The following is a 26,214-nucleotide window of genomic DNA, read 5'->3' as shown; positions in this document are numbered from 1 at the left end:
GCTATAAATGTACCCCTTGTCATATGTGCTATAAATGTAGTCTCAGTTATATGTGCTATAAATGTAGTCCTAGTTATATGTGCTCTGAATGTGGTCCTAATTATATGTGCTATAAATGTAGTCCTAGTTATATGTGCTATAAATGTAGTCCTAGTTATTTGTGCTATAAATGTATTCCTAGTCATATGTGCTCTAAATAAAGTGGTAGTTATATGTGCTATAAATGAGATCCCAGTTATATGTGCTATAAATGTACTCCTAGTTATCTGTACTAAAAACGTAGTCCTAGTTATATGTGCTATAAATGAGATCCCAGTTATATGTGCTATAAATGTAGTCCTAGTCATATGTGCTATAAATGTAGTCCTAGTCATATGTGCTACAAATGCGGTCCTAGTTATTTGTGCTATAAATGTACTCATGGTTATATGTGCTATAAATGTAGTCTCAGTTATATGTACTAAAAACGTAGTCCTAGTTATATGTGCTATAAATGAAGTCTCAGTTATATGTGCTATAAATGTAGTCCTAGTCATATGTGCTATAAACGAAGTCCCAGTTATATGTGCTATAAATGTAGTCCTAGTTATATGTGCTATAAATGTAGTCTCAGTTATATATACTAAAAACGTAGTCCTAGTTATATGTGGTATAAATTAAGTCTCGGTTATATGTGCTATAAATTAAGTCTCAGTTACAGGTGCTATAAATGTAGTCCCAGTTATATGTGCTATAAATGTAGTCCTAGTTAAATGCGCTTTAAATGTTATCTGAGTTATATGTACTATAAATGTAGTCTCAGTTATATGTGCTATAAATGTAGTCCTAGTCATATGTGCTATAAATGTACCCCATGTCATATGTGTTATAAATGTAGTCTCAGTTATATGTGCTATAAATGTAGTCCTAGTTATATGTGCTATAAATATAGTCCTAGTCATGTGTGCTCTGAATGTGGTCCTAATTATATGTGCTATAAATGTAGTCCTAGTCATAAGTGCTATAAATGAAGTCCTAGTCATATGTGCTGTAAATGTAGTCCTAGTTATATGTGCTTTAAATGTAGTCCCAGTTATATGTGCTATAAATGTAGTCCTAGTTATATGTGCTATAAATGAAGTCCCAGTTATATGTGCTATAAATGTAGTCCTAGTTATATGTGCTATGAATGTAGTCCTAGTTATATGTGCTATAACTGAGATCCCAGTTATATGTGCTATAAATGTAGTCCTAGTTATATGTGCTATAAATGTAGTCCTAGTCATATGTGCTATAAATGTAGTCCTAGTTATTTGTGCTATAAATGTAGTCATGGTTATATGTGCTATAAATGTAGTCTCAGTTATATGTACTAAAAACGTAGTCCTAGTTATATGTGCTATAAATGAAGTCTCAGTTATATGTGCTATAAATGTAGTCCTAGTAATATGTGCTATAAATGAAGTCCCAGTTATATGTGCTATAAATGTAGTTCTAGTTATATGTGCTATAAATGTAGTCTCAATTATATATACTAAAAACATAGTCCTAGTTATATGTGGTATAAATTAAGTCTCGGTTGTATGTGCTATAAATTTAGTCTCAGTTATAGGTGCTATAAATGTAGTCCCATTTATATGTGCTATAAATGTAGTCCTAGTTATATGTGCTTTAAATGTTATCTTAGTTATATGTGCTATAAATGTAGTCTCAGTTATATGTGCTATAAATGTAGTCCTAGTCATATGTGCTATAAATGTAGTCTCAGTTATATGTGCTATAAATGTAGTCCTAGTTATATGTGCTATAAATATAGCCCTAGTCATGTGTGCTCTGAATGTGGTCCTAATTATATGTGCTATAAATGTATTCCTAGTCATATGTGCTATAAATAAAGTCCTAGTCGTATGTGCTGTAAATGAAGTCCTAGTTATATGTGCTTTAAATGTAGTCCCAGTTATATGTGCTATAAATGTAGTCCTAGTTATATGTGCTATGAATGTAGTCATGGTTATATGTGCTACAAATGTAGTCTCAGTTATATATACTTAAAACGTAGTCCTAGTTATATGTGGTATAAATTAAGTCTCGGTTATATGTGCTATAAATTAAGTCTCAGTTATAGGTGCTATAAATGTAGTCCCAGTTATATGTGCTATAAATGTAGTCCTAGTTATATGTGCTTTAAATGTTATCTGAGTTATATGTACTATAAATGTAGTCTCAGTTATGTGTGCTATAAATGTAGTCCTAGTCATATGTGCTATAAATGTATTCCTAGTCATATGTGCTATAAATGTACCCTGTCATATGTGCTATAAATGTAGTCTCAGTTATATGTGCTATAAATGTAGTCATAGTTATATGTGCTATAAACGTAGTCCTAGTTATATGTGCTCTGAATGTGGTCCTAATTATATGTGCTATAAATGTATTCCTAGTCATATGTGCTCTAAATGAACTCCTAGTTATATGTGCTATAAATGAGATCCCAGTTATATGTGCAATAAATGTAGTTCTAGTTATATGTACTAAAAACGTAGTCCTAGTTATATGTGCTATAAATGAGATCCCAGTTATGTGTGCTATAAATGTAGTCCTAGTTATATGTGCTATAAATGTATTCCTAGTCATATGTGCTATAAATGTACCCCTTGTCATATGTGCTATAAATGTAGTCTCAGTTATATGTGCTATAAATGTAGTCCTATTTATATGTCCTATAAACGTAGTCCTAGTTATATGTGCTCTGAATGTAGTCCTAATTATATGTGCTATAAATGTAGTCCTAGTTATATGTGCTATAAATGTAGTCCTAGTTATATGTGCTACAAATGTAGTCCTAGTTATTTGTGCTATAAATGTGGTCTCAGTTATATGTACTAAAAACGTAGTCCTAGTTATATGTGCTATAAATGAAGTCTCAGTTATATGTGCTATAAATGTAGTCCTAGTCACATGTGCTATAAATGAAGTCCCAGTTATATGTGCTATAAATGTAGTCCTAGTTATATGTGCTATGAATGTAGTCATGGTTATATGTGCTATAAGTGTAGTCTCAGTTATATATACTAAAAACGTAGTCCTAGTTATATGTGGCATAAATTAAGTCTCGGTTATATGTGCTATAAATTAAGTCTCACTTATATGTGCTATAAATATAGTCCCATTTATATGTGCTATAAATATAGTCCTAGTTATATGTGCTTTAAATGTTATCTGAGTTATATGTACTATAAATGTAGTCTCAGTTATGTGTGCTATAAATGTAGTCCTAGTCATATGTGCTATAAATGTATTCCTAGTCATATGTGCTATAAATGTACCCCTTGTCATATGTGCTATAAATGTAGTCTCAGTTATATGTGCTATAAATGTAGTCCTAGTTATATGTGCTCTGAATGTGGTCCTAATTATATGTGCTATAAATGTAGTCCTAGTTATATGTGCTATAAATGTAGTCCTAGTTATTTGTGCTATAAATGTATTCCTAGTCATATGTGCTCTAAATAAAGTGGTAGTTATATGTGCTATAAATGAGATCCCAGTTATATGTGCTATAAATGTACTCCTAGTTATCTGTACTAAAAACGTAGTCCTAGTTATATGTGCTATAAATGAGATCCCAGTTATATGTGCTATAAATGTAGTCCTATTCATATGTGCTATAAATGTAGTCCTAGTCATATGTGCTACAAATGCGGTCCTAGTTATTTGTGCTATAAATGTACTCATGGTTATATGTGCTATAAATGTAGTCTCAGTTATATGTACTAAAAACGTAGTCCTAGTTATATGTGCTATAAATGAAGTCTCAGTTATATGTGCTATAAATGTAGTCCTAGTCATATGTGCTATAAACGAAGTCCCAGTTATATGTGCTATAAATGTAGTCCTAGTTATATGTGCTATAAATGTAGTCTCAGTTATATATACTAAAAACGTAGTCCTAGTTATATGTGGTATAAATTAAGTCTCGGTTATATGTGCTATAAATTAAGTCTCAGTTACAGGTGCTATAAATGTAGTCCCAGTTATATGTGCTATAAATGTAGTCCTAGTTAAATGCGCTTTAAATGTTATCTGAGTTATATGTACTATAAATGTAGTCTCAGTTATATGTGCTATAAATGTAGTCCTAGTCATATGTGCTATAAATGTACCCCATGTCATATGTGTTATAAATGTAGTCTCAGTTATATGTGCTATAAATGTAGTCCTAGTTATATGTGCTATAAATATAGTCCTAGTCATGTGTGCTCTGAATGTGGTCCTAATTATATGTGCTATAAATGTAGTCCTAGTCATAAGTGCTATAAATGAAGTCCTAGTCATATGTGCTGTAAATGTAGTCCTAGTTATATGTGCTTTAAATGTAGTCCCAGTTATATGTGCTATAAATGTAGTCCTAGTTATATGTGCTATAAATGAAGTCCCAGTTATATGTGCTATAAATGTAGTCCTAGTTATATGTGCTATGAATGTAGTCCTAGTTATATGTGCTATAACTGAGATCCCAGTTATATGTGCTATAAATGTAGTCCTAGTTATATGTGCTATAAATGTAGTCCTAGTCATATGTGCTATAAATGTAGTCCTAGTTATTTGTGCTATAAATGTAGTCATGGTTATATGTGCTATAAATGTAGTCTCAGTTATATGTACTAAAAACGTAGTCCTAGTTATATGTGCTATAAATGAAGTCTCAGTTATATGTGCTATAAATGTAGTCCTAGTAATATGTGCTATAAATGAAGTCCCAGTTATATGTGCTATAAATGTAGTTCTAGTTATATGTGCTATAAATGTAGTCTCAATTATATATACTAAAAACATAGTCCTAGTTATATGTGGTATAAATTAAGTCTCGGTTGTATGTGCTATAAATTTAGTCTCAGTTATAGGTGCTATAAATGTAGTCCCATTTATATGTGCTATAAATGTAGTCCTAGTTATATGTGCTTTAAATGTTATCTTAGTTATATGTGCTATAAATGTAGTCTCAGTTATATGTGCTATAAATGTAGTCCTAGTCATATGTGCTATAAATGTAGTCTCAGTTATATGTGCTATAAATGTAGTCCTAGTTATATGTGCTATAAATATAGCCCTAGTCATGTGTGCTCTGAATGTGGTCCTAATTATATGTGCTATAAATGTATTCCTAGTCATATGTGCTATAAATGAAGTCCTAGTCATATGTGCTGTAAATGAAGTCCTAGTTATATGTGCTTTAAATGTAGTCCCAGTTATATGTGCTATAAATGTAGTCCTAGTTATATGTGCTGTAAATGTAGTCCTAGTTATATGTGCTCTAAATGTAGTCCTAGTTATATGTGCTATAAGTGTAGTCCTAGTCATATGTGCTCTAAATGAAGTCCCAGTTATATGTGCTGTAAATGTAATCCTAGTTATATGTGTTACAAACGTAGTTCCCCTTGTTTCAGGGGAAGACTGTGTTGTTGCCTTTAAAGAAAATCGAAGAAAATAAAATTGTCTATCCGACTTCCAGGAAACTGATGGCCACAGAAAAGTCCAAACTGGTAGGACACTGGCAGATCTATACCCTATCAGGGTGTATTTACCACAATCAGGGGTATGTACCCACACCAGGATGTATGTACCCCTATCACGGTGTATGTACCCCCATGAGGGTGTATGTACCCCCGTGAGGGTGTATGTACCACCATCAGGGTGTATGTACCACCATCAGGGTGTATGTAGATATGTACCACTATCAGGGTGTATGTACCCCAATCAGGGTGTATGTACCCCTATCAGGGTGTATGTACCACCATCAGGGTGTATGTAGATCTGTATCACCAACAGGGTGTATATACTCCCATCAGGGTGTATGTTCCCTTATCAGGGTGTATGTACCACCATCACGGTGTGTGTACCCCCATTAGGGTGTATGTACCCCCATTAGGGTGTATGTAGATCGGAACCACTATCAGGGTGTATGTACCCCCATCAGGGTGTATGTAGATTTGTATCACCATCAGGGTGTATATACTCCCATCAGGGTGTATGCACCACTATCAGGGTGTAGGTACCCCCATCAGGGTGTATGTACCATCATCAGGGTGTATGTACCCCAATCAGGTTGTATGTAGATCTGTACCACCATCAGGGTGTATGTACCCCCATCAGGGTGTATGTACCACTATCAGGGTGTATGTACCCCCATCAGGGTGTATGCTCCACTATGAGAGTGTACGTACTCCCATCAGGGTGTATGTACCCCTATCAGGGTGTATGTACTCCAATCAGGGTGTATGTAGATCTGTACCACCATCAGGGTGTATGTAACCCCATCAGGGTGTATGCACCACTATCAGGGTGTAGGTACCCCCATCAGGGTGTATGCACCACTATGAGAGTGTAGGTACTCCCATCAGGGTGTATGTAGATCTGTACGACCATCAGGGTGTATGTACCCCCATCAGGGTGTATGTACCCCAATCAGGGTGTATGTACCCCCATTAGGGTGTATGTAGATCTGTACCACTACCAGGGTGTATGTACCCCCATCAGGGTGTATGTACCCCCATCAGGGTGTATGTACCCCCATCAGGGTGTATGTACCACCATCAGGGTGTATGAACCACCATCAGGGTGTATGTAGATCTGTACCACTACCAGGGTGTATGTACCCCCATTAGGGTGTATACACCCCCATCAGGGTGTATGTACCACCATCAGGGTGTATGCAGATCTGTACCACCATCAGGGTGTATGTACCCCAATCAGAATGTATGTACCACCACCAGGGTGTATGTACCACCACCAAGGTGTATGAACCACCATCAGGGTATATTTAGATCTCTACCACTATCAGGGTGTATGTAGATCTCTACCACTCTCAGGGTGTATGTACCACCATCAGGGTGTATGAACCACCATCAGGGTGTGTAGATCTCTACCACCATCAGGGTGTATGAACCACCATCAGGGTGTATGAACCACCATCAAGGTGTTTACACCCCCATCAGGGTGTATGTACCACCATCAGGGTGTATGAACCACCATCAGGGTGTATGTAGATCTGTACCACTACCAGGGTGTATGTACCCCCATCAGGGTGTATACACCCCCATCAGGGTGTATGTACCACCATCAGGGTGTATGAACCACCATCAGGGTGTATGCAGATCTGTACCACTATCAGGGTGTATGTACCCCAATCAGAATGTATGTACCACCACCAGGGTGTATGTACCACCACCAAGGTGTATGAACCACCATCAGGCTGTGTAGATCTCTACCACCATCAGGGTGTATGTACCACCATCAGGGTGTATGTACCACCATCAGGGCTACATCTAGTTGTAAGGTGTAAGCAGATTGGCATGGTGTTGGTAGGTATATGTAGGTGGGTGTAGGGATATCTCTACCATACCATATCAGATCTATACATCACAATAAATTAGCGCATGCGTTGAACGTGGCCATTGGTGTAAAAATATTCACGAGATATGACACTGGCTGTATGAGAACAAGACGTGAACACACTTGTCATTATATGACAGACAATTTTGAAAAACACCAGACAATGTTATTGTCACACATGCTGTCGCGCCATTCCCGCCATTATCGCCATTCCCGCCATTCCCGCCAGTATCGCCTATCTCCCTGTGCAGGTAAAGGGGACGGTGCACCTGTTGTTCCGAGCTCTCGTCACCGGCATCGTCATCATGATGGACTTCCTGCTGTTCTGGGTGCTCGACGTCATCCGCCGCCACAGCAGGGTCGACTACAAGCAGCAGGGTGAGCTGCTGAACATTGACACTCTCACCTGAATACATCTCTCACACTGTCTGCCCCCTCCCCCTTCCACGTTGTCATCAATATGTAGGGTGCGTCCCTCGTACGTCATACTGCTAGATACATGGCATCAATGTGTAGGGTGCGTCCCTGGTACGTCATACTGCTTGATACATGTCATCAATATGTAGGGTGCGTCCCTGGTACGTCATACTGCTAGACACATGACATCAATATTTAGGGTGCGTCCCTGGTACGTCATACTGCTAGATACATGACATCAATGTGTAGGGTGCGTCCCTTGTACGTCATACTGCTTGATACATGTCATCAATATGTAGGGTGCGTCCCTGGTACGTCATACTGCTTGATACATGTCATCAATATGTAGGGTGCGTCCCTGGTACGCCATACTGCTAGATACATGACATCAATATGTAGGGTGCGTCCCTGGTACGTCATACTGCTTGATACATGTCATCAATTTGTAGGGTGCGTCCCTGGTACGCCATACTGCTAGATACATGCAATCAATATGTAGGGTGCGTCCCCGGTACGTCATACTGCTTGATACATGTCATCAATATGTAGGGTGGGTCCCGGGTACGTCATACTGCTTGATACATGTCATCAATATGTAGGGTGCGTCCCTGGTACGTCATACTGCTTGATACATGTCATCAATGTGTAGGGTGCGTCCCTGGTACGTCATACTGCTTGATACATGTCATCAATATTTAGGGTGCGTCCCTGGTACATCATACTGCTTGATACATGTCATCAATATGTAGGGTGCGTCCCTGGTTCGCCATACTGCTTGATACATGCAATCAATATGTAGGGTGCGTCCCTGGTACGTCATACTGCTTGATACATGTCATCAATATGTAGGGTGCGTCCCTGGTACGTCATACTGCTTGATACATGTCATCAATATGTAGGGTGCGTCCCTGGTACGTCATACTGCTTGATACATGTCATCAATATGTAGGGTGCTTCCCTGGTACGTCATACTGCTTGACTCATGTCATCAATATGTAGGGTACGTCCCTGGTACGTCACACTTCTTGTTACATGTCATCATTATTTAGGCGCCACGCTGTTACATTATACTGCTTGATACATGTCATCAATATGTAGGGTGCAATGCTGGTACGTCTTACTGCTTGATTCGTGTCATCAATATGTAGGGTGCGTCCCTTTACGTGATACCGCCTCCTTGGTCTAGTGGTAGAGCGTCCGCCCGGAGAGCGGAAGGTCCGGGGTTCGATCCCCGACCGCGTCATACCAAAAGCCGTTAAAAGATGGTACTTGTTGTAACCCTATCTGGCGCTCGGCTTTAAGGGGCTTAAACAAGGACTGGTCGGCTCGGAGTCAGTATACTGTGTCTGAATGGTGTATTCATGTTAAACTGCGGCATGGTATCTCAGTGGGCTAGCACTATAAATCGGCATCAGTCCGGACTAGTACAAGCAGCCACACAAACAAACACACGTACATGTACGTCGCTATATAAGTGCAATAATCTTTGACGCGACGTTAAACCCAATTTCACCTCACCTCACCTCACCCTTTACTGCTCGATACATATCGTCATTATGTTGGCTCCACCCTGGTACGTCATACTGCTTGATTCATGTCATCAATATGTAGGATGCGTCCCTGGTACGTCATACTGCTTGATAGATGTCATCAATATGTAGGCGCCACCCTGGTACGTCATACTGCTTGATTCATATCATCAATATGTAGGGTGCGTCCCTGGTACGTCATACTGCTTGATACATGTCATTAATATGTAGGGTGCGTCCCTGGTACGTTATACTGCTTGATACATGTCATCAATATGTAGGGTGCGTCCCTGGTACGTCATACTGCTTGATTCATGTCATCAATATGTAGGTTGCGTCCCTGGTACGTCATACTGCTTGATTCATGTCATCAATATGAAGGTTGCCACCAGTGTACGTCATACCGCTTGTTTTCTTTGGCAGGGAAACATCGAGTCAGTATCAATGTGGAGGGACGAGGATTTATCAGCGAGATCGTCCGAATGTTTCTTCTTACTTTCAACTCCGAGCACGAAATTCATCATCTCACCACGAACGCAGGTATGTCACAGTGTAGAAACGCCATATTCCTTGTCTGGATGAAAACTGAGCATTGATTTGGGAAGTAGGTCAACGGGTAAAATATAAAACCGGCATAACCGGACTAGAACAAGCAGCCATATACACACGTGCATTCAAGTTGATATTAAGGCGATGATCTGGAACGTGACTTTTTCTGTCACACGGTTGAAAAGTGATGTAATTGTGGGTTAATGAATGTGTTGAGGCCAGTTGTAGAAACATATTTTTGTAGGTAAATGGATGTGTTAAGACCGGTTATAGAATGACGTCATTGTAGGTCTATGAATGTGGTCACGCCTGTCGTGGCGCTGAGGTGATCGTAACTCCCATACTTTAACATAGACCTAAGACTGTCGTGGCGCTAAGGTGATCGTAACTCCCATACTTTAACATAGACCTAAGACTGTCGTGGCGCTAAGGTGATCGTAACTCCCATTCTTTAACATAGACCTACGACGACTGTCGTGGCGCTAAGGTGATCGTAACTCCCATTCTTTAACATAGACCTACGACTGTCGTGACGCTAAGGTGATTGTAACTCCCATTCTTTAACATAGACCTAAGACTGTCGTGGCGCTAAGGTGATCGTAACTCCCATACTTTAACATAGACCTACGACTGTCGTGGCGCTAAGGTGATCGTAACTCCCATTCTTTAACATAGACCTACGACTGTCATGGCGCTAAGGTGATCGTAGATCCGTTTCTTTAACATAGACCTACGACTGTCGTGGCGCTAAGGTGATCGTAACTCCCATTCTTTAACATAGACCTACGACTGTCGTGGTGCTAAGGTGATCGTAACTCCCATTCTTTAACATAGACCTACGACTGTCGTGGCGCTAAGGTGATCGTAACTCCCATTCTTTAACATAGACCTACGACTGTCGTGGCGCTAAGGTGATCGTAACTCCCATTCTTTAACATAGACCTACGACGACTGTCGTGGCGCTAAGGTGATCGTAACTCCAATTATTTAACTAAGACCTACGACGACTGTCGTGGCGCTAAGGTGATGGTAGATCCGTTTCTTTAACATAGACCTACGACTGTCGTGGCGCTAAGGTGATCGTAACTCCCATTCTTTAACATAGACCTACGACTGTCGTGGCGCTAAGGTGATCGTAACTCCCATTCTTTAACATAGACCTACGACTGTCGTGGCGCTAAGGTGATCGTAACTCCCATTCTTTAACTAAGACCTACGACTGTCGTGGTGCTAAGGTGATCGTAACTCCCATTCTTTAACATAGACCTACGACTGTCGTGGCGCTAAGGTGATCGTAACTCCCATTCTTTAACATAGACCTACGACTGTCGTGGCGCTAAGGTGATCGTAACTCCCATTCTTTAACATAGACTTACGACTGTTGTGGCGCTAAGGTGATCGTAGATCCGTTTCTTTAACATAGACCTACGACTGTCGTGGCGCTAAGGTGATCGTAACTCCCATTCTTTAACATAGACCTACGACGACTGTCGTGGCGCTAAGGTGATCGTAACTCCAATTATTTAACTAAGACCTACAACGACTGTCGTGGCGCTAAGGTGATCGTAGATCCGTTTCTTTAACATAGACCTACGACTGTCGTGGCGCTAAGGTGATCGTAACTCCCATTCTTTAACATAGACCTACGACTGTCGTGGCGCTAAGGTGATTGTAACTCCCATTCTTTAACATAGACCTAAGACTGTCGTGGCGCTAAGGTGATCGTAACTCCCATACCTTAACATAGACCTACGACTGTCGTGGCGCTAAGGTGATCGTAACTCCCATTCTTTAACATAGACCTACGACTGTCGTGGTGCTAAGGTGATCGTAACTCCCATTCTTTAACATAGACCTACGACTGTCGTGGCGCTAAGGTGATCGTAACTCCCATTCTTTAACATAGACCTACGACGACTGTCGTGGCGCTAAGGTGATCGTAACTCCAATTATTTAACTAAGACCTACGACGACTGTCGTGGCGCTAAGGTGATGGTAGATCCGTTTCTTTAACATAGACCTACGACTGTCGTGACGCTAAGGTGATCGTAACTCCCATTCTTTAACATAGACCTACGACTGTCGTGGCGCTAAGGTGATCGTAACTCCCATTCTTTAACATAGACCTACGACTGTCGTGACGCTAAGGTGATTGTAACTCCCATTCTTTAACATAGACCTAAGACTGTCGTGGCGCTAAGGTGATCGTAACTCCCATACTTTAACATAGACCTACGACTGTCGTGGCGCTAAGGTGATCGTAACTCCCATTCTTTAACATAGACTTACGACTGTTGTGGCGCTAAGGTGATCGTAGATCCGTTTCTTTAACATAGACCTACGACTGTCGTGGCGCTAAGGTGATCGTAACTCCCATTCTTTAACATAGACCTACGACGATTGTCGTGGCGCTAAGGTGATCGTAACTCCAATTATTTAACTAAGACCTACGACGACTGTCGTGGCGCTAAGGTGATCGTAGATCCGTTTCTTTAACATAGACTTACGACTGTCGTGGCGCAGGGTACAACTAGCGAGGCTGTTTGTGGACGTCTAATTATACAAGTTACATCCCGTAAAGAAATAGTTTTTTTAAAAACTCGACATGATTGGAATGGGATCACTGAGTGGCGTTACTGCCATGTCGATGTTCCTTCAGACTGCCTGCCTTCTCCGACCAAGGTGGACACCCGTATCATCATCTCAATCTACAGCATCTACGTCAGCGTGTGGGTCTTCATGTACTTCGAGGCCTACGGTCTGCGTCTGAGGAGGCAGATCTGTTGCTTCTTCTACAGGAAGGTAGGTAACTCTTTCAACTTCCGGTAACACATTAGAGGAAGGTGCAGCTGCCTGTAGTGTAATGGTTTCAACGTAAGAACGTGTGAGTTCTGTATGTATGTGTTTGTTTTTTGTTTGTTGTATTGTTTCCTGTTTAACGTCGCAGTCAGCAGTTGTCCAGTCTATTCTAACCGTGTCAGGACCAGAGAAACCAGTGATTGATGTGATGGTACAATGACATGCAACCAAGTGATCCTTTCAGTAGCCTCTCACGACCAGCATAGTTTGTGGGGCCCTGGTCTGACTCTCACTGATGGATGAGCCGGGTTTCACCTCTATCAGCCACAGAGCAAACAACAGTTTGTGGGGCCCTGGTCTGACTCTCACTGATGGATGGGCCGGGTTTCACCTCTATCAGCCACAGAGCAAACAACAGTTTGTGGGGCCCTGATCTGACTCTCACTGATGGATGGGCCGGGTTTCACCTCCCACAGCCACAGAACAAACAACAGTTTGTGGGGCCCTGGTCTGACTCTCACTGCTGGATGGGCCGGGTTTCACCTCTATCAGCCACAGAGCAAACAGCAGTCAAAGCAGTGAAAACATCTGACGTCTCCTCCTCGGAAGAAGGCAAAGTCTCTGCTCAATCAGCTGCCATGGCAGTGACTTCGGATTGTTCGGATCCAAAAAGTGGCCATGGTGGACTAGCTCTCGGAAGGTCAGATCACCAACAATGTAATGTTAATCTGCGTCGGCAACTGCGTGAGAATATCGCGAATTGTACATTGTTCCATCACGACAATGCATCTATGCACAAATCTGTTGTCGCTGTGGCCGAATTTATGACTGTGGATTTAAACTCATTGAACATCGTCCGTATTCACCAGATTTAGAACTGTCAGATTTCCACCTCTTGCGACGCTTAAAGAAATACTGCCTTGCAAGCATTGCGCAAACTTTGATGTCATCATTGCTGCTGTTGAAGACGTTTGACACCACAAAGAGGAAACCTTCTACACCAGTGGGATCCAGGTGATCTGGCGACGTTGGCAGAAATGTGTGGACCTCGGAGGGGAATATGTTGAAAATAATGAGGAACCAATTCAATCAATGTGGTCAATCAAATCAGGCTGCGATCTTTTCAGCTATCCTCCCTGACATAAATTCTTAGTTTCTGGTAGGTTATTAATTGTGTACTTACCATTTGGAAAGAGTAAGTAAAGAAAGACAATGTCTTTTGTTCTGATATTCTTGGCTTTGTGACGTCAAGAAAAACACGAGGCGAATGCTTTATAAATACCATATTTGTGTTGAGAGGGAGAAGAGGCGAGTGTTGTACGTGTATAAATATCCATTTGTTGTGTTGAGAGGGAGAAGAGACGAGTGTTGTACATGTATAAATATCCGTATGTTGTGTTGAGAGAGAGAAGAGACGAGTGTTGTACATGTATAAATATCAATGTGTTGTGTTGAGAAAGAGAAGAGACGAGTGTTGTACATGTATAAATATCCATATGTTGTGTTGAGGGGGAGAAGAGACGAGTGTTGTACATGTATAAATATCCGTATGTTGTGTTGAGAGGGAGAAGAGACGAGTGTTGTACATGTATAAATATCCATATGTTGTGTTGAAAAAGAGAAGAGACGAGTGTTGTACATGTATAAATATCCATATGTTGTGTTGAGGGGGAGCAGAGACGAGTGTTGTACATGTATAAATATCCATATGTTGTGTTGAGAAAGAGAAGAGACGAGTGTTGTACATGTATAAATATCCATATGTTGTGTTGAAAAAGAGAAGAGACGAGTGTTGTACATGTATAAATATCCATATGTTGTGTTGAGGGGGAGCAGAGACGAGTGTTGTACATGAATAAATATCCATATGTTGTGTTGAGAAAGAGAAGAGACGAGTGTTGTACATGTATAAACATCCATATGTTGTGTTGAGAGGGAGAAGAGACGAGTGTTGTACATGTATAAATATCCATATGTTGTGTTGAGAAAGAGAAGAGACGAGTGTTGTAAATGTATAAATATCCATATGTTGTGTTGAAAAAGAGAAGAGACGAGTGTTGTAAATGTATAAATATCCATATGTTGTGTTGAGGGGGAGCAGAGACGAGTGTTGTACGTGTATAAATATCCATATGTTGTGTTGAGAAAGAGAAGAGACGAGTGTTGTACATGTATAAATATCCCTATGTTGTGTTGAGAGGGAGAAGAGACGAGTGTTGTACATGTATAAATATCCATATGTTGTGTTGAGGGGGAGCAGAGACGAGTGTTGTACATGTATAAATATCCCTATGTTGTGTTGAGAGGGAGAAGAGACGAGTGTTGTACGTGTATAAATATCCATATGTTGTGTTGAGAGGGAGAAGAGACGAGTGTTGTACATGTATAAATATCCATATGTTGTGTTCAGAGAGAGAAGAGACGAGTGTTGTACATGTATAAATATCCGTATGTTGTGTTCAGAGAGAGAAGAGACGAGTGTTGTACATGTATAAATATCCATATGTTGTGTTGAGAGGGAGAAGAGACGAGTGTTGTACATGTCGTATTGTTCACTTTGTATGTTCAGAGAGAGAAGAGACGAGTGTTGTACATGTACAACGACATGTTGAAGAAACGCAAAGGTTTCCTCCGCCAGATGAGACACAAGGTCAGAAAGCAGGTCAAGGCGGGGTCCTTATCGGTGAGTATACTCACTCTATATTTACGTATATCCACACTATATGTACGTATATCCACACTATCTGTACGTATACTCACTCTATATGTACATATATCCACACTGTCTGTACATATATCCACTCTATATGTACGTATATCCACACTATCTGTACGTATATCCACACTATCTGTACGTATACTCACTCTATATGTACGTATATCCACACTGTCTGTACATATATCCACACTATATGTACGTATATCCACACTATCTGTAGGTATAATCACACTATCTGTACGTATATCCACACTCTGTACGTATATCCACACTATATGTACGTATATCCACGCTATCTGTACGTATATCCACACTATCTGTACGTATATCCACACTATCTGTACGTATAATCACACTATCTGTACGTATATCCACACTATCTGTACGTATATCCACACTATCTGTACGTATATCCACACTATCTGTACGTATAATCACACTATCTGTACGTATATCCACACTATCTGTACGTATATCCACACTATATGTACGTATATCCACACTATCTGTACGTATATCCACACTATCTGTACGTATATCCACACTATCTGTACGTATAATCACACTATCTGTACGTATGTCCACACTATCTGTACGTATATCCACGATGCCTTTACGTATATCCATACTATTTGTACGTATATCCACATTATCTGTACATATACTCAATCTGTCTGTATGTATACCCAAACTATCGGAACGTATATCCACACTATCTGTACGTATATCCACACTATCTGTACGTATATCCACACTATCTGTACGTATATCCACACTATCTGTACGTATATCCACACTATCTGTACGTATATCCACATTATCTGTACATATACTCAATCTGTCTGTATGTATACCCAAACTATCGAAACGTATACTCGCTCCATCTGTACGTAAATCACACAATTTGTACATGTTCTCATTATATATACATTTACCACTATATATTTAGATTTCCCAACTATGTATCTATCTATACTCACACGCAAAGGAAACACAAGTCGAGTATTCAGTATACATGTTATTCATTTTCAACAGTAAAGACAAGACATACCAATCAGACGATTTGTGAAGGCCCTAGGGATCCTCCTGCACACATCCAGAGTATCTGTGCGTAGTTCATCGGCAGTTGTAGGGACCGGGCGCACATTGTGCAGACGCCTTTGAACCTCATCCCACAAGTGTTCGATAGGGTTCAGATCAGGGCTGAGGGTTGGCCACGGTAGAACACGGATGTTGTGTTGTTGCATAGGCCATGGTAGCTCTGGCAACATGGGGACGAGCATTAACCTGCTGGGAAATGTGTTGTTGATGTTGTGCAAAAAAAGGAACAACGTGGGGTCTGATCACTTGGTCGATATACCGGTGAACAGTGACGCCGTGTCCCCGACCTTGACCAACATTCAGAAAGCACATGGGTTTAAGTCTCGCATTAAGTCCAATCCCTGCCCATATCATGGCGCTAGGTCAACCCCATGGATCCCTTTCCACAACGTTTCTGTCAGCGAAACGATCACATCGACGCCGCCAAATTTTGACTCTTCCGTCTGCATGGGAGACACAAAAGCGACTTTGATCAGAGAAGATGACACGCCTCCACTCACGATGACGCTTATTGTGATGACCCTGTGCCCACTGAAGTCGTGCTTGTCGATGCCGTGGTTGGAGAACAGGACGACGTGCTGGTCGGCGACATCTGAGGTTGTTGGAACGGAGACATCGGATCAGAGTGTCCCGGCTAATGTGTCGATTATGTGTTCCAATGGTCTGTCGAGCACTTTCACTTGCAGTTAGGAACGGATGTCGCTGGTGTTGACGGGTAATCTGCAGATCTTGTGGAGGTGTGGTGACCCTAGGACGACCGCTCCGAGGAAGGTCATCTGTGGTCTGTGTAGCATTGTATCGATGCAGGAGACGGTAAATTGTGGTTATGTTAACGTTGAAATTACGGGCAGCATCTTGGACAGACGCTCCAGCTTCCAAACATCCGATAGCCTGGTTTCTCTGAATTTGAGTTATGCGTGGTATTGTTGACCAAGGAGTGGTAGGTTAAGAATCGGCCACAGTTTTATACCCCCTACAGTTCGTGACAGTTCGTACATTTTCGATTTCGCGGGAAATGGGTGCATGATACCCACATATTGATTGAAATGGTGCGTTTTGGCGATTCATTTTTACTCGGGGCTTTCAAAAATCAGGCTTCACTAAATACTAAAACTCGTATCAAGTTATGGCTCCGTGTTTGTTACCTATTTGCTTAAAACCACTTGCGTTTCTTTGGCTTGTGAGTATATATACCTACACAATCTGCCTGTATACTCGCACTTTTTGAACATCTTCCAACTATATCTGTATGTATACTCTATCTGTAGGTATGCCTACAAAATCTGTATGTGTACTCACTCAAATCGCACATATACTCACTCCATTCTGTACGTATACCACACAATATTTACGTATACCCGCACAAAGTGTATGAATACTCACACCATCTGAAGGTATACTCACTCCATCTGTACGTAAACCCACACAATATTTACGTATACCCACACTATCTGTTCGTATACCCATACAAACTGTATGAATACTCATGCCATCTGAAGGTATACTCACTCCATCTGTACGTAAACCCACACAATATTTACGTATACCCACACTATCTGTTCGTATACCCACACAAACTGTATGAATACTCATGCCATCTGAAGGTATACTCACTCCATCTGTACGTAAACCCACACAATATTTACGTATACCCACACTATCTGTTCGTATACCCATACAAACTGTATGAATACTCATGCCATCTGAAGGTATACTCACTCCATCTGTACGTAAACCCACACAATATTTACGTATACCCACACTATCTGTTCGTATACCCATACAAACTGTATGAATACTCATGCCATCTGAAGGTATACTCACTCCATCTGTACGTAAACCCACACAATATTTACGTATACCCACACTATCTGTTCGTATACCCACACAAACTGTATGAATACTCACACCATCTGAAGGTATACTCACTCCATCTGTACGTAAACCCACACAATATTTACGTATACCCACGCTATCTGTTTGTGTCAGGCCTGCCTGTATGTTTACTTCACACAGCGTCACATAGATGTGCTCAGTGCTTCAGTTGGTTTGTTGACCCGTGAAGACCCGGGGTAGAATAGGTCTTCAGCAACCCATACTTGCGGTAAAAAGCGACTAAGCTTGTCGTAAGAGGCGACCAACGGGATCGGGTGGTCAGGGTCGCTCACTTGGTTGATGCATGTTATCGTATCCCTATTGCGTGGATCGATGCTCATGATGTCAATCACTGGATTGTCTGGTCCAGATTCGATTATTTACAGACCGCCGTCATATAGCTGAAATATTGCTGAGTGCGGCGTTTAACAACAAACAAACAAACAAACAAAGATATGAGGACATCCGATTACGGGTCACGTCAGAACGACCTTTCATCCGACTAATCAAAATGTCGCTTACCAGAAGTGACAGTCGGAATGTGACAGTTGCTTTCTAATTGACTGATGTCGACTTCTTGTTAGTAATTTCGATGGTCGGTTCAAGTTCGCGAAAGGTCGTTGTGACGTAACCCGTAATAGGCTGACCGCAAACCTTTCTTTAGCAGCAGCGATAACTTAGATCTGATTTGAATGAGTTTGATGTTTGACCTACCTGTATGTGTTCTCCACACAGAACCCTACAGGTGTGCTCAGTGCTTCAGTTGTTTGATGTTTGACCTACCTGTATGTGTTCTCCACACAGCACTCTACAGGTGTGCTCAGTGCTTCAGTTGTTTGATTTTTGACCTACCTGTATGTGTTCTCCCCACAGCACCCTACAGGTGTGCTCAGTGCGTCAGTTGTTTGATGTTTGACCTATCTGTATGTGTTCTCCACACAGCACCCTACAGGTGTGCTCAGTGCTTCAGTTGTTTGATGTTTGACCTACCTGTATGTGTTCTCCACACAGCACCCTACAGGTGTGCTCAGTGCTTCAGTTGTTTGATGTTTGACCTACCTGTATGTGTTCTCCACACAGCACCCTACAGGTGTGCTCAGTGCCCTTGTGCAAGAGTTCCCGCGGTGCTGCAAGTGCCTGGAGAGATTCGCTAAAGCCAAGCCCACGTGTCTCATATGTGAGGATCCAAAAAACAACGACTTCCACGACTGCGAAACTGAAGGCTGCAAATTCACCTACTGTAAAGACTGCTGGCTTGATGTCAAGGTGGGACGCAGCGGTGACTTGTCTGGTAGCGCTTATCCATGGATTTATGCACCCACAATATCTAAATATTTCTCATTGACAAATGCAACATTACTTCACGCTATGTTGACACAATTGGCGTATTGCGATTTCTGTATGTTTCAATAACGCCAGTCTTCTCTGTATGTTTTAATAACTTCAGTGTTCTCTATTTGTTTCAATAACATCAGGGTTCTCTATATGTTTTAATAACATCAGTGTTCTCTATATGCTTCAATAACGTTCGTGTTTTCTGTATGTTTCAATAACGTCAGTGTTTTCTGTATGTTTTAATGGCGTCAGTGTTTTCTGTATGTTTTAATAACATCAGTGTTCTCTATATGCTTCAATAACGTTCGTGTTTTCTGTATGTTTCAATGACGTCAGTGTTTTCTGTATGTTTTAATAACGTCAGTGTTTTCTGTATGTTTTAATAACATCAGTGTTCTCTATATGCTTCAATAACGTTCGTGTTTTCTGTATGTTTCAATAACGTCAGTGTTTTCTGTATGTTTCAATAACATCAGTGTTCTCTATATGTTTTAATAACATCAGTGTTCTCTATATGCTTCAATAACGTCAGTCTTCTCTGTATGTTTTAATAACTTCAGTGTTCTCTAAATGCTTCAATAACATCAGTGTTCTCTATATGTTTTAATAACATCAGTGTTCTCTATATGCTTCAAAAACGTTCGTGTTTTCTGTATGTTTCAATAACGTCAGTGTTTTCTGTATGTTTTAATAACTTCAGTGTTCTCTATATGTTTCAATAACATCAGTGTTCTCTATATGTTTTAATAACATCAGTGTTCTCTATATGCTTCAATAACGCCAGTCTTCTCTGTATGTTTTAATAACTTCAGCGTTCTCTAAATGCTTCAATAACATAAGTGTTCTCTATATGTTTTAATAACATCAGTGTTCTCTATATGCTTCAAAAACGTTCTCGTTTTCTGTATGTTTCAATAACTTCAGTGTTCTCTGTATGTTTTAATAACTTCAGTGTTCTCTGTGTGTTGCTTTAACGTAAGTGTGCTGTGCATTTCAATACAGTCTGTGTATTCTGTGCTTTGCAGAAGAAGTGCTACGCATGTCAAAAGACTCATGGTGGCGGTGACGGTGACGACATATCTGCAGCTGAGGATGACAGCGACATCACCGATGACGATATTTTCGATTAATATAAATATACGGTTCAGTTCACCAGTACTGACATTGATGTGTTTTGTTTGCATCACGTAACCCTGACTGTACTGTGAACTGAAGACCGCCTCTGTGGTCTAGTGGATACAGCAACTGCCCAGGTAGTGGAAGATCGGGGTTTGATGCCCGGGGCGTGATACCAAAAGATGTTAAAAAAGGTCATGTGTTCTTTTCCTGTCAGGCTCTCGGCCTAAGGGGAGACTTGAAGGAGAGGTCGGCTCGGAGTCTGCAGACTGTGTCTGAGTCGGTGACTCAAGTTAAAACTGCGGCATGGTATCTCAGAAACGCAGACGCCCGCCCACGCACACGCACTAACACGCGTGCAAATAAGTGCAACAATATTGACGCGACGTTACACTCCATTTCACCTCACTTTTTCCCAGACAGAAACCTTCCAGGAACTACAAGCAAAATGTGTCAAAAACAGGAAACCAAATTTGAATGCCGCCGAAGTGATTCATATTTCATCCAGCCGAATGAACACCTACGATTTCACCAGCACGAAGTGTCTGACAGTATTGTTGGTTACACTGCTTCACTACCTCTCATGCCCAGTGTGTCTCGCCAAACTGTCATAGTTGAAATTTGACTAAAATAAATCTTTGCTTATTATATTAATCAAGGGATTTGTCTGGTCGAGACTCAATTATTTCCAGGCCGCGAGCATATTACTGGAATATTGCTGGAGTTAGACAGTTGAACAAACAAATAAACAAACAAGATTAATGAGACAACGTGAAATAGCTATCTTTGATCTAAACTGGATAAAATATGCGTTACCACCTCAATGTAATGTGTCGAAATATCGCGAAGATGCACCAGGCTGTGATGGGAAGGCGAGAGCAAATTAAGGGAGACAACTCCAGTTGGCCAGTATCCGTCGAAGGGGTTTCACTTGGCACCAACTCACAAAGTGTTTTCATACCGCCGACGTCAAAGATCACTTTGTTAATACAAATAACCCTGTGGATTGTATATGACAAACACATAACTATTTCCAGCTATAAATTATCTTTACCAGTCACATAAGTATACTATTTTCACCAGTCACATAAGTATACTATCTTCACCAGTCACATACATATACTATCTTCACCAGTCACATACATATACTATCTTTACCAGTCACATACGTATACTATCTTTACCAGTCACATACGCATACTATCTTTACCAGTCACATACGTATATTATCTTTACCAGTCACATAAGTATACTTTCTTTACCAGTCACATAGGTATACTATCTTTACCAGCACATAAGTATTCTATCTTCACCAGTCACATAAGTATACTATCTTTACGAGTCACATACGTATACTATCTTTACCAGTCACATACGTATACTATCTTTACCCGGCAAATAAGTATACTATCTTTACCATGCAAATAAGTATTCTTTCTTTACCAGTCACATACGTATACTATCTTTACGAGTCACATACGTATACTATCTTTACCAGTCACATAAGTATACTATCTTTCCCAGTCAAACAAGTATACTATTTTTACCAGCAGATAAGTACACTATCTGCACCAGTCACATAAGTATTCTTTCTTTACCCGGCAAATAAGTAAACTATCTTTACCATGCAAATAAGTATTCTTTCTTTACCAGTCACATACGTATACTATCTTTACGAGTCACATACGTATACTATCTTTACCAGTCACATAAGTATACTATCTTTCCCAGTCAAACAAGTATACTATTTTTACCAGCAGATAAGTACACTATCTGCACCAGTCACATAAGTATTCTTTCTTTACCCGGCAAATAAGTAAACTATCTTTACCATGCAAATAAGTATTCTTTCTTTACCAGTCACATACGTATACTATCTTTACGAGTCACATACGTATACTATCTTTACCAGTCACATAAGTATACTATCTTTCCCAGTCAAACAAGTATACTATTTTTACCAGCAGATAAGTACACTATCTGCACCAGTCACATAAGTATTCTATCTTTACCAGGCAAATAGGTATACTATCTTTACCTGGCTAATAAGTATACTATCTTTACCAGTCACATACGTATACTTTACCACCACCGCCACTGTTTCCATGCAAACATGGTGTCACTCGTGTCTACAAACATACGTTGATATATTTATAGATAGATAGACATACGTGGTGTTTTACTCGTGTCTGCATGCAAACATGGTGTCACTCGTGTCTACAAACATACGTTGATATATTTATAGATAGATAGACATACGTGGTGTTTTACTCGTGTCTGCATGCAAACATGGTGTCACTCGTGTATACAAACATACGTTGATATATTTATAGATAGATAGACATACGTGGTGTTTTACTCGTGTCTGCATGCAAACATGGTGTCACTCGTGTATACAAACATACGTTGATATATTTGTAGATAGATAGACATACGTGGTGTTTTACTCGTGTCTGCATGCAAACATGGTGTCACTCGTATCTACAAACATACGTTGATATATTTATAGATAGATAGACATACGTGGTGTTTTACTCGTGTCTGCATGCAAACATGGTGTCACTCGTATCTACAAACATACGTTGATATATTTATAGATAGATAGACATACGTGGTGTTTTACTCGTGTCTGCACGCAAACATGGTGTCACTCGTATCTACAAACATACGTTGATATATTTATAGATAGATAGACATACGTGGTGTTTTACTCGTGTCTGCATGCAAACATGGTGTCACTCGTATCTACAAACATACGTTGATATATTTATAGATAGATAGACATACGTGGTGTTTTACTCGTGTCTGCATGCAAACATGGTGTCACTCGTGTCTACAAACATACGTTGATATATTTATAGATAGATAGACATACGTGGTGTTTTACTCGTGTCTGCATGCAAACATGGTGTCACTCGTGTCTACAAACATACGTTGATATATTTATAGATAGATAGACATACGTGGTGTTTTACTCGTGTCTGCATGCAAACATGGTGTCAATCGTGTATACAAACATACGTTGATATATTTATAGATAGATAGACATACGTGGTGTTTTACTCGTGTCTGCATGCAAACATGGTGTCACTCGTGTATACAAACATACGTTGATATATTTATAGATAGATAGACATACGTGGTGTTTTACTCGTGTCTGCATGCAAACATGGTGTCACTCGTGTTTACAAACATACGTTGATATATTTATAGATAGATAGACATACGTGGTGTTTTACTCGTATCTGCATGCAAACATGGTGTCACTCGTGTCTACAAACATACGTTGATGTATTTATAGATAGATAGACATACGTGGTGTTTTACTCGTGTCTGCATGCAAACATGGTGTCACTCGTGTATACAAACATACGTTGATATATTTATAGATAGATAGACATACGTGGTGTTTTACTCGTGTCTGCATGCAAACATGGTGTCACTCGTGTATACAAACATACGTTGATATATTTATAGATAGATAGACATACGTGGTGTTTTACTCGTGTCTGCATGCAAACATGGTGTCACTCGTGTATACAAACATACGTTGATATATTTATAGATAGATAGACATACGTGGTGTTTTACTCGTGTCTGCATGCAAACATGGTGTCACTCGTGTATACAAACATACGTTGATATATTTATAGATAGATAGACATACGTGGTGTTTTACTCGTGTCTGCATGCAAACATGGTGTCACTCGTATCTACAAACATACGTTGATATATTTATAGATAGATAGACATACGTGGTGTTTTACTCGTGTCTGCATGCAAACATGGTGTCACTCGTGTATACAAACATACGTTGATATATTTATAGATAGATAGACATACGTGGTGTTTTACTCGTGTCTGCATGCAAACATGGTGTCACTCGTGTCTACAAACATACGTTGATATATTTATAGATAGATAGACATACGTGGTGTTTTACTCGTGTCTGCATGCAAACATGGTGTCACTCGTGTATACAAACATACGTTGATATATTTATAGATAGATAGACATACGTGGTGTTTTACTCGTGTCTGCATGCAAACATGGTGTCACTCGTGTATACAAACATACGTTGATATATTTATAGATAGATAGACATACGTGGTGTTTTACTCGTGTCTGCATGCAAACATGGTGTCAATCGTGTATACAAACATACGTTGATATATTTATAGATAGATAGACATACGTGGTGTTTTACTCGTGTCTGCATGCAAACATGGTGTCACTCGTGTTTACAAACATACGTTGATATATTTATAGATAGATAGACATACGTGGTGTTTTACTCGTATCTGCATGCAAACATGGTGTCACTCGTGTATACAAACATACGTTGATGTATTTATAGATAGATAGACATACGTGGTGTTTTACTCGTGTCTGCATGCAAACATGGTGTCACTCGTGTATACAAACATACGTTGATATATTTATAGATAGATAGACATACGTGGTGTTTTACTCGTATCTGCATGCAAACATGGTGTCACTCGTGTATACAAACATACGTTGATATATTTATAGATAGATAGACATACGTGGTGTTTTACTCGTGTCTGCACGCAAACATGGTGTCACTCGTGTATACAAACATATGTTGATATATTTATAGATAGATAGACATACGTGGTGTTTTACTCGTGTCTGCATGCAAACATGGTGTCACTCGTGTCTACAAACATACGTTGATATATTTATAGATAGATAGACATACGTGGTGTTTTACTCGTGTCTGCATGCAAACGTGATGCCACTCGTGTATACACACATACGTTGATATATTTATAGATAGATAGACATACGTGGTGTTTTACTCGTGTCTGCATGCAAACGTGATGCCACTCGTGTATACACACATACATAAACACACACACATGCACACGCATGCTTGTATACATCATATGTTCGTTGATGACCATGACATCGTTGATGTTATTTCTTTCATCTCTCGAAAGAGCAAAGTACTTTCCAGGAGTGCTGATATATTCTGTCTGACCATAGCCTAAGCGCTGACCGAACATGCCCCAGTCTGAATTAAGACAGGCTTTGCCAAGAGCGTGAAGTCCTGGGTTCTTCTTGATGTTGGCCTTGTTCAGGACGATGCCTTCTTTCTGATAGATGTCTTCGATATAAGCATCAGGATCGGTACGACCCTCGGGGTATTCGCTGGCTTTGGTCTTCAACTTGAAAAAATAGTCGACATAACGGGCAAAGAGTCCCCCTTCCTGGGTCTCGGGGTCATACGTGTCAAAGGTGTCGAATTGCCAAGCTTCATAAATCTGAATCACTTTGTAGCCACACTGCTTCACGGCTTCTTTGACTTCTTGGCCCACCCAGGCCCTCTCTTCGTCCGTGTGCTCAAAGGACGTCTCTGACTGAGTTTCGGCACAAGTG

General features: G+C 40.3%; 1 protein-coding gene across 4 annotated transcripts in view; it reads left to right on the top strand.

Annotated features, from left to right (window-relative positions):
* LOC124122554 (E3 ubiquitin-protein ligase DCST1-like) overlaps window positions 1-21,465 on the top strand; it is a 45,949-nt gene extending 24,484 nt beyond the window's left edge. For 2 of the 4 annotated variants that reach the window (XM_048395314.1, XM_048395313.1), the window contains 7 exons: window positions 5,427-5,522; window positions 7,623-7,749; window positions 9,741-9,857; window positions 12,526-12,668; window positions 15,235-15,348; window positions 19,441-19,626; window positions 20,721-21,465. In XM_048395314.1, the coding sequence (XP_048251271.1) occupies window positions 5,427-5,522; window positions 7,623-7,749; window positions 9,741-9,857; window positions 12,526-12,668; window positions 15,235-15,348; window positions 19,441-19,626; window positions 20,721-20,825 (888 nt within the window). In that variant the 3' untranslated portion in view covers window positions 20,826-21,465. The other 2 variants (XM_048395315.1, XM_048395316.1) reach the window with 2 other exon arrangements.
* Window positions 21,466-26,214: the final 4,749 nt, after the last annotated feature.

This window comes from Haliotis rufescens, unplaced genomic scaffold, assembly GCF_023055435.1.
Source record: "Haliotis rufescens isolate VD_foot unplaced genomic scaffold, xgHalRufe1.0.p SCAF_14, whole genome shotgun sequence".
NCBI classification, from domain to species: domain Eukaryota; kingdom Metazoa; phylum Mollusca; class Gastropoda; order Lepetellida; family Haliotidae; genus Haliotis; species Haliotis rufescens.
This window is presented reverse-complemented; position numbering and strand designations above follow the sequence as displayed.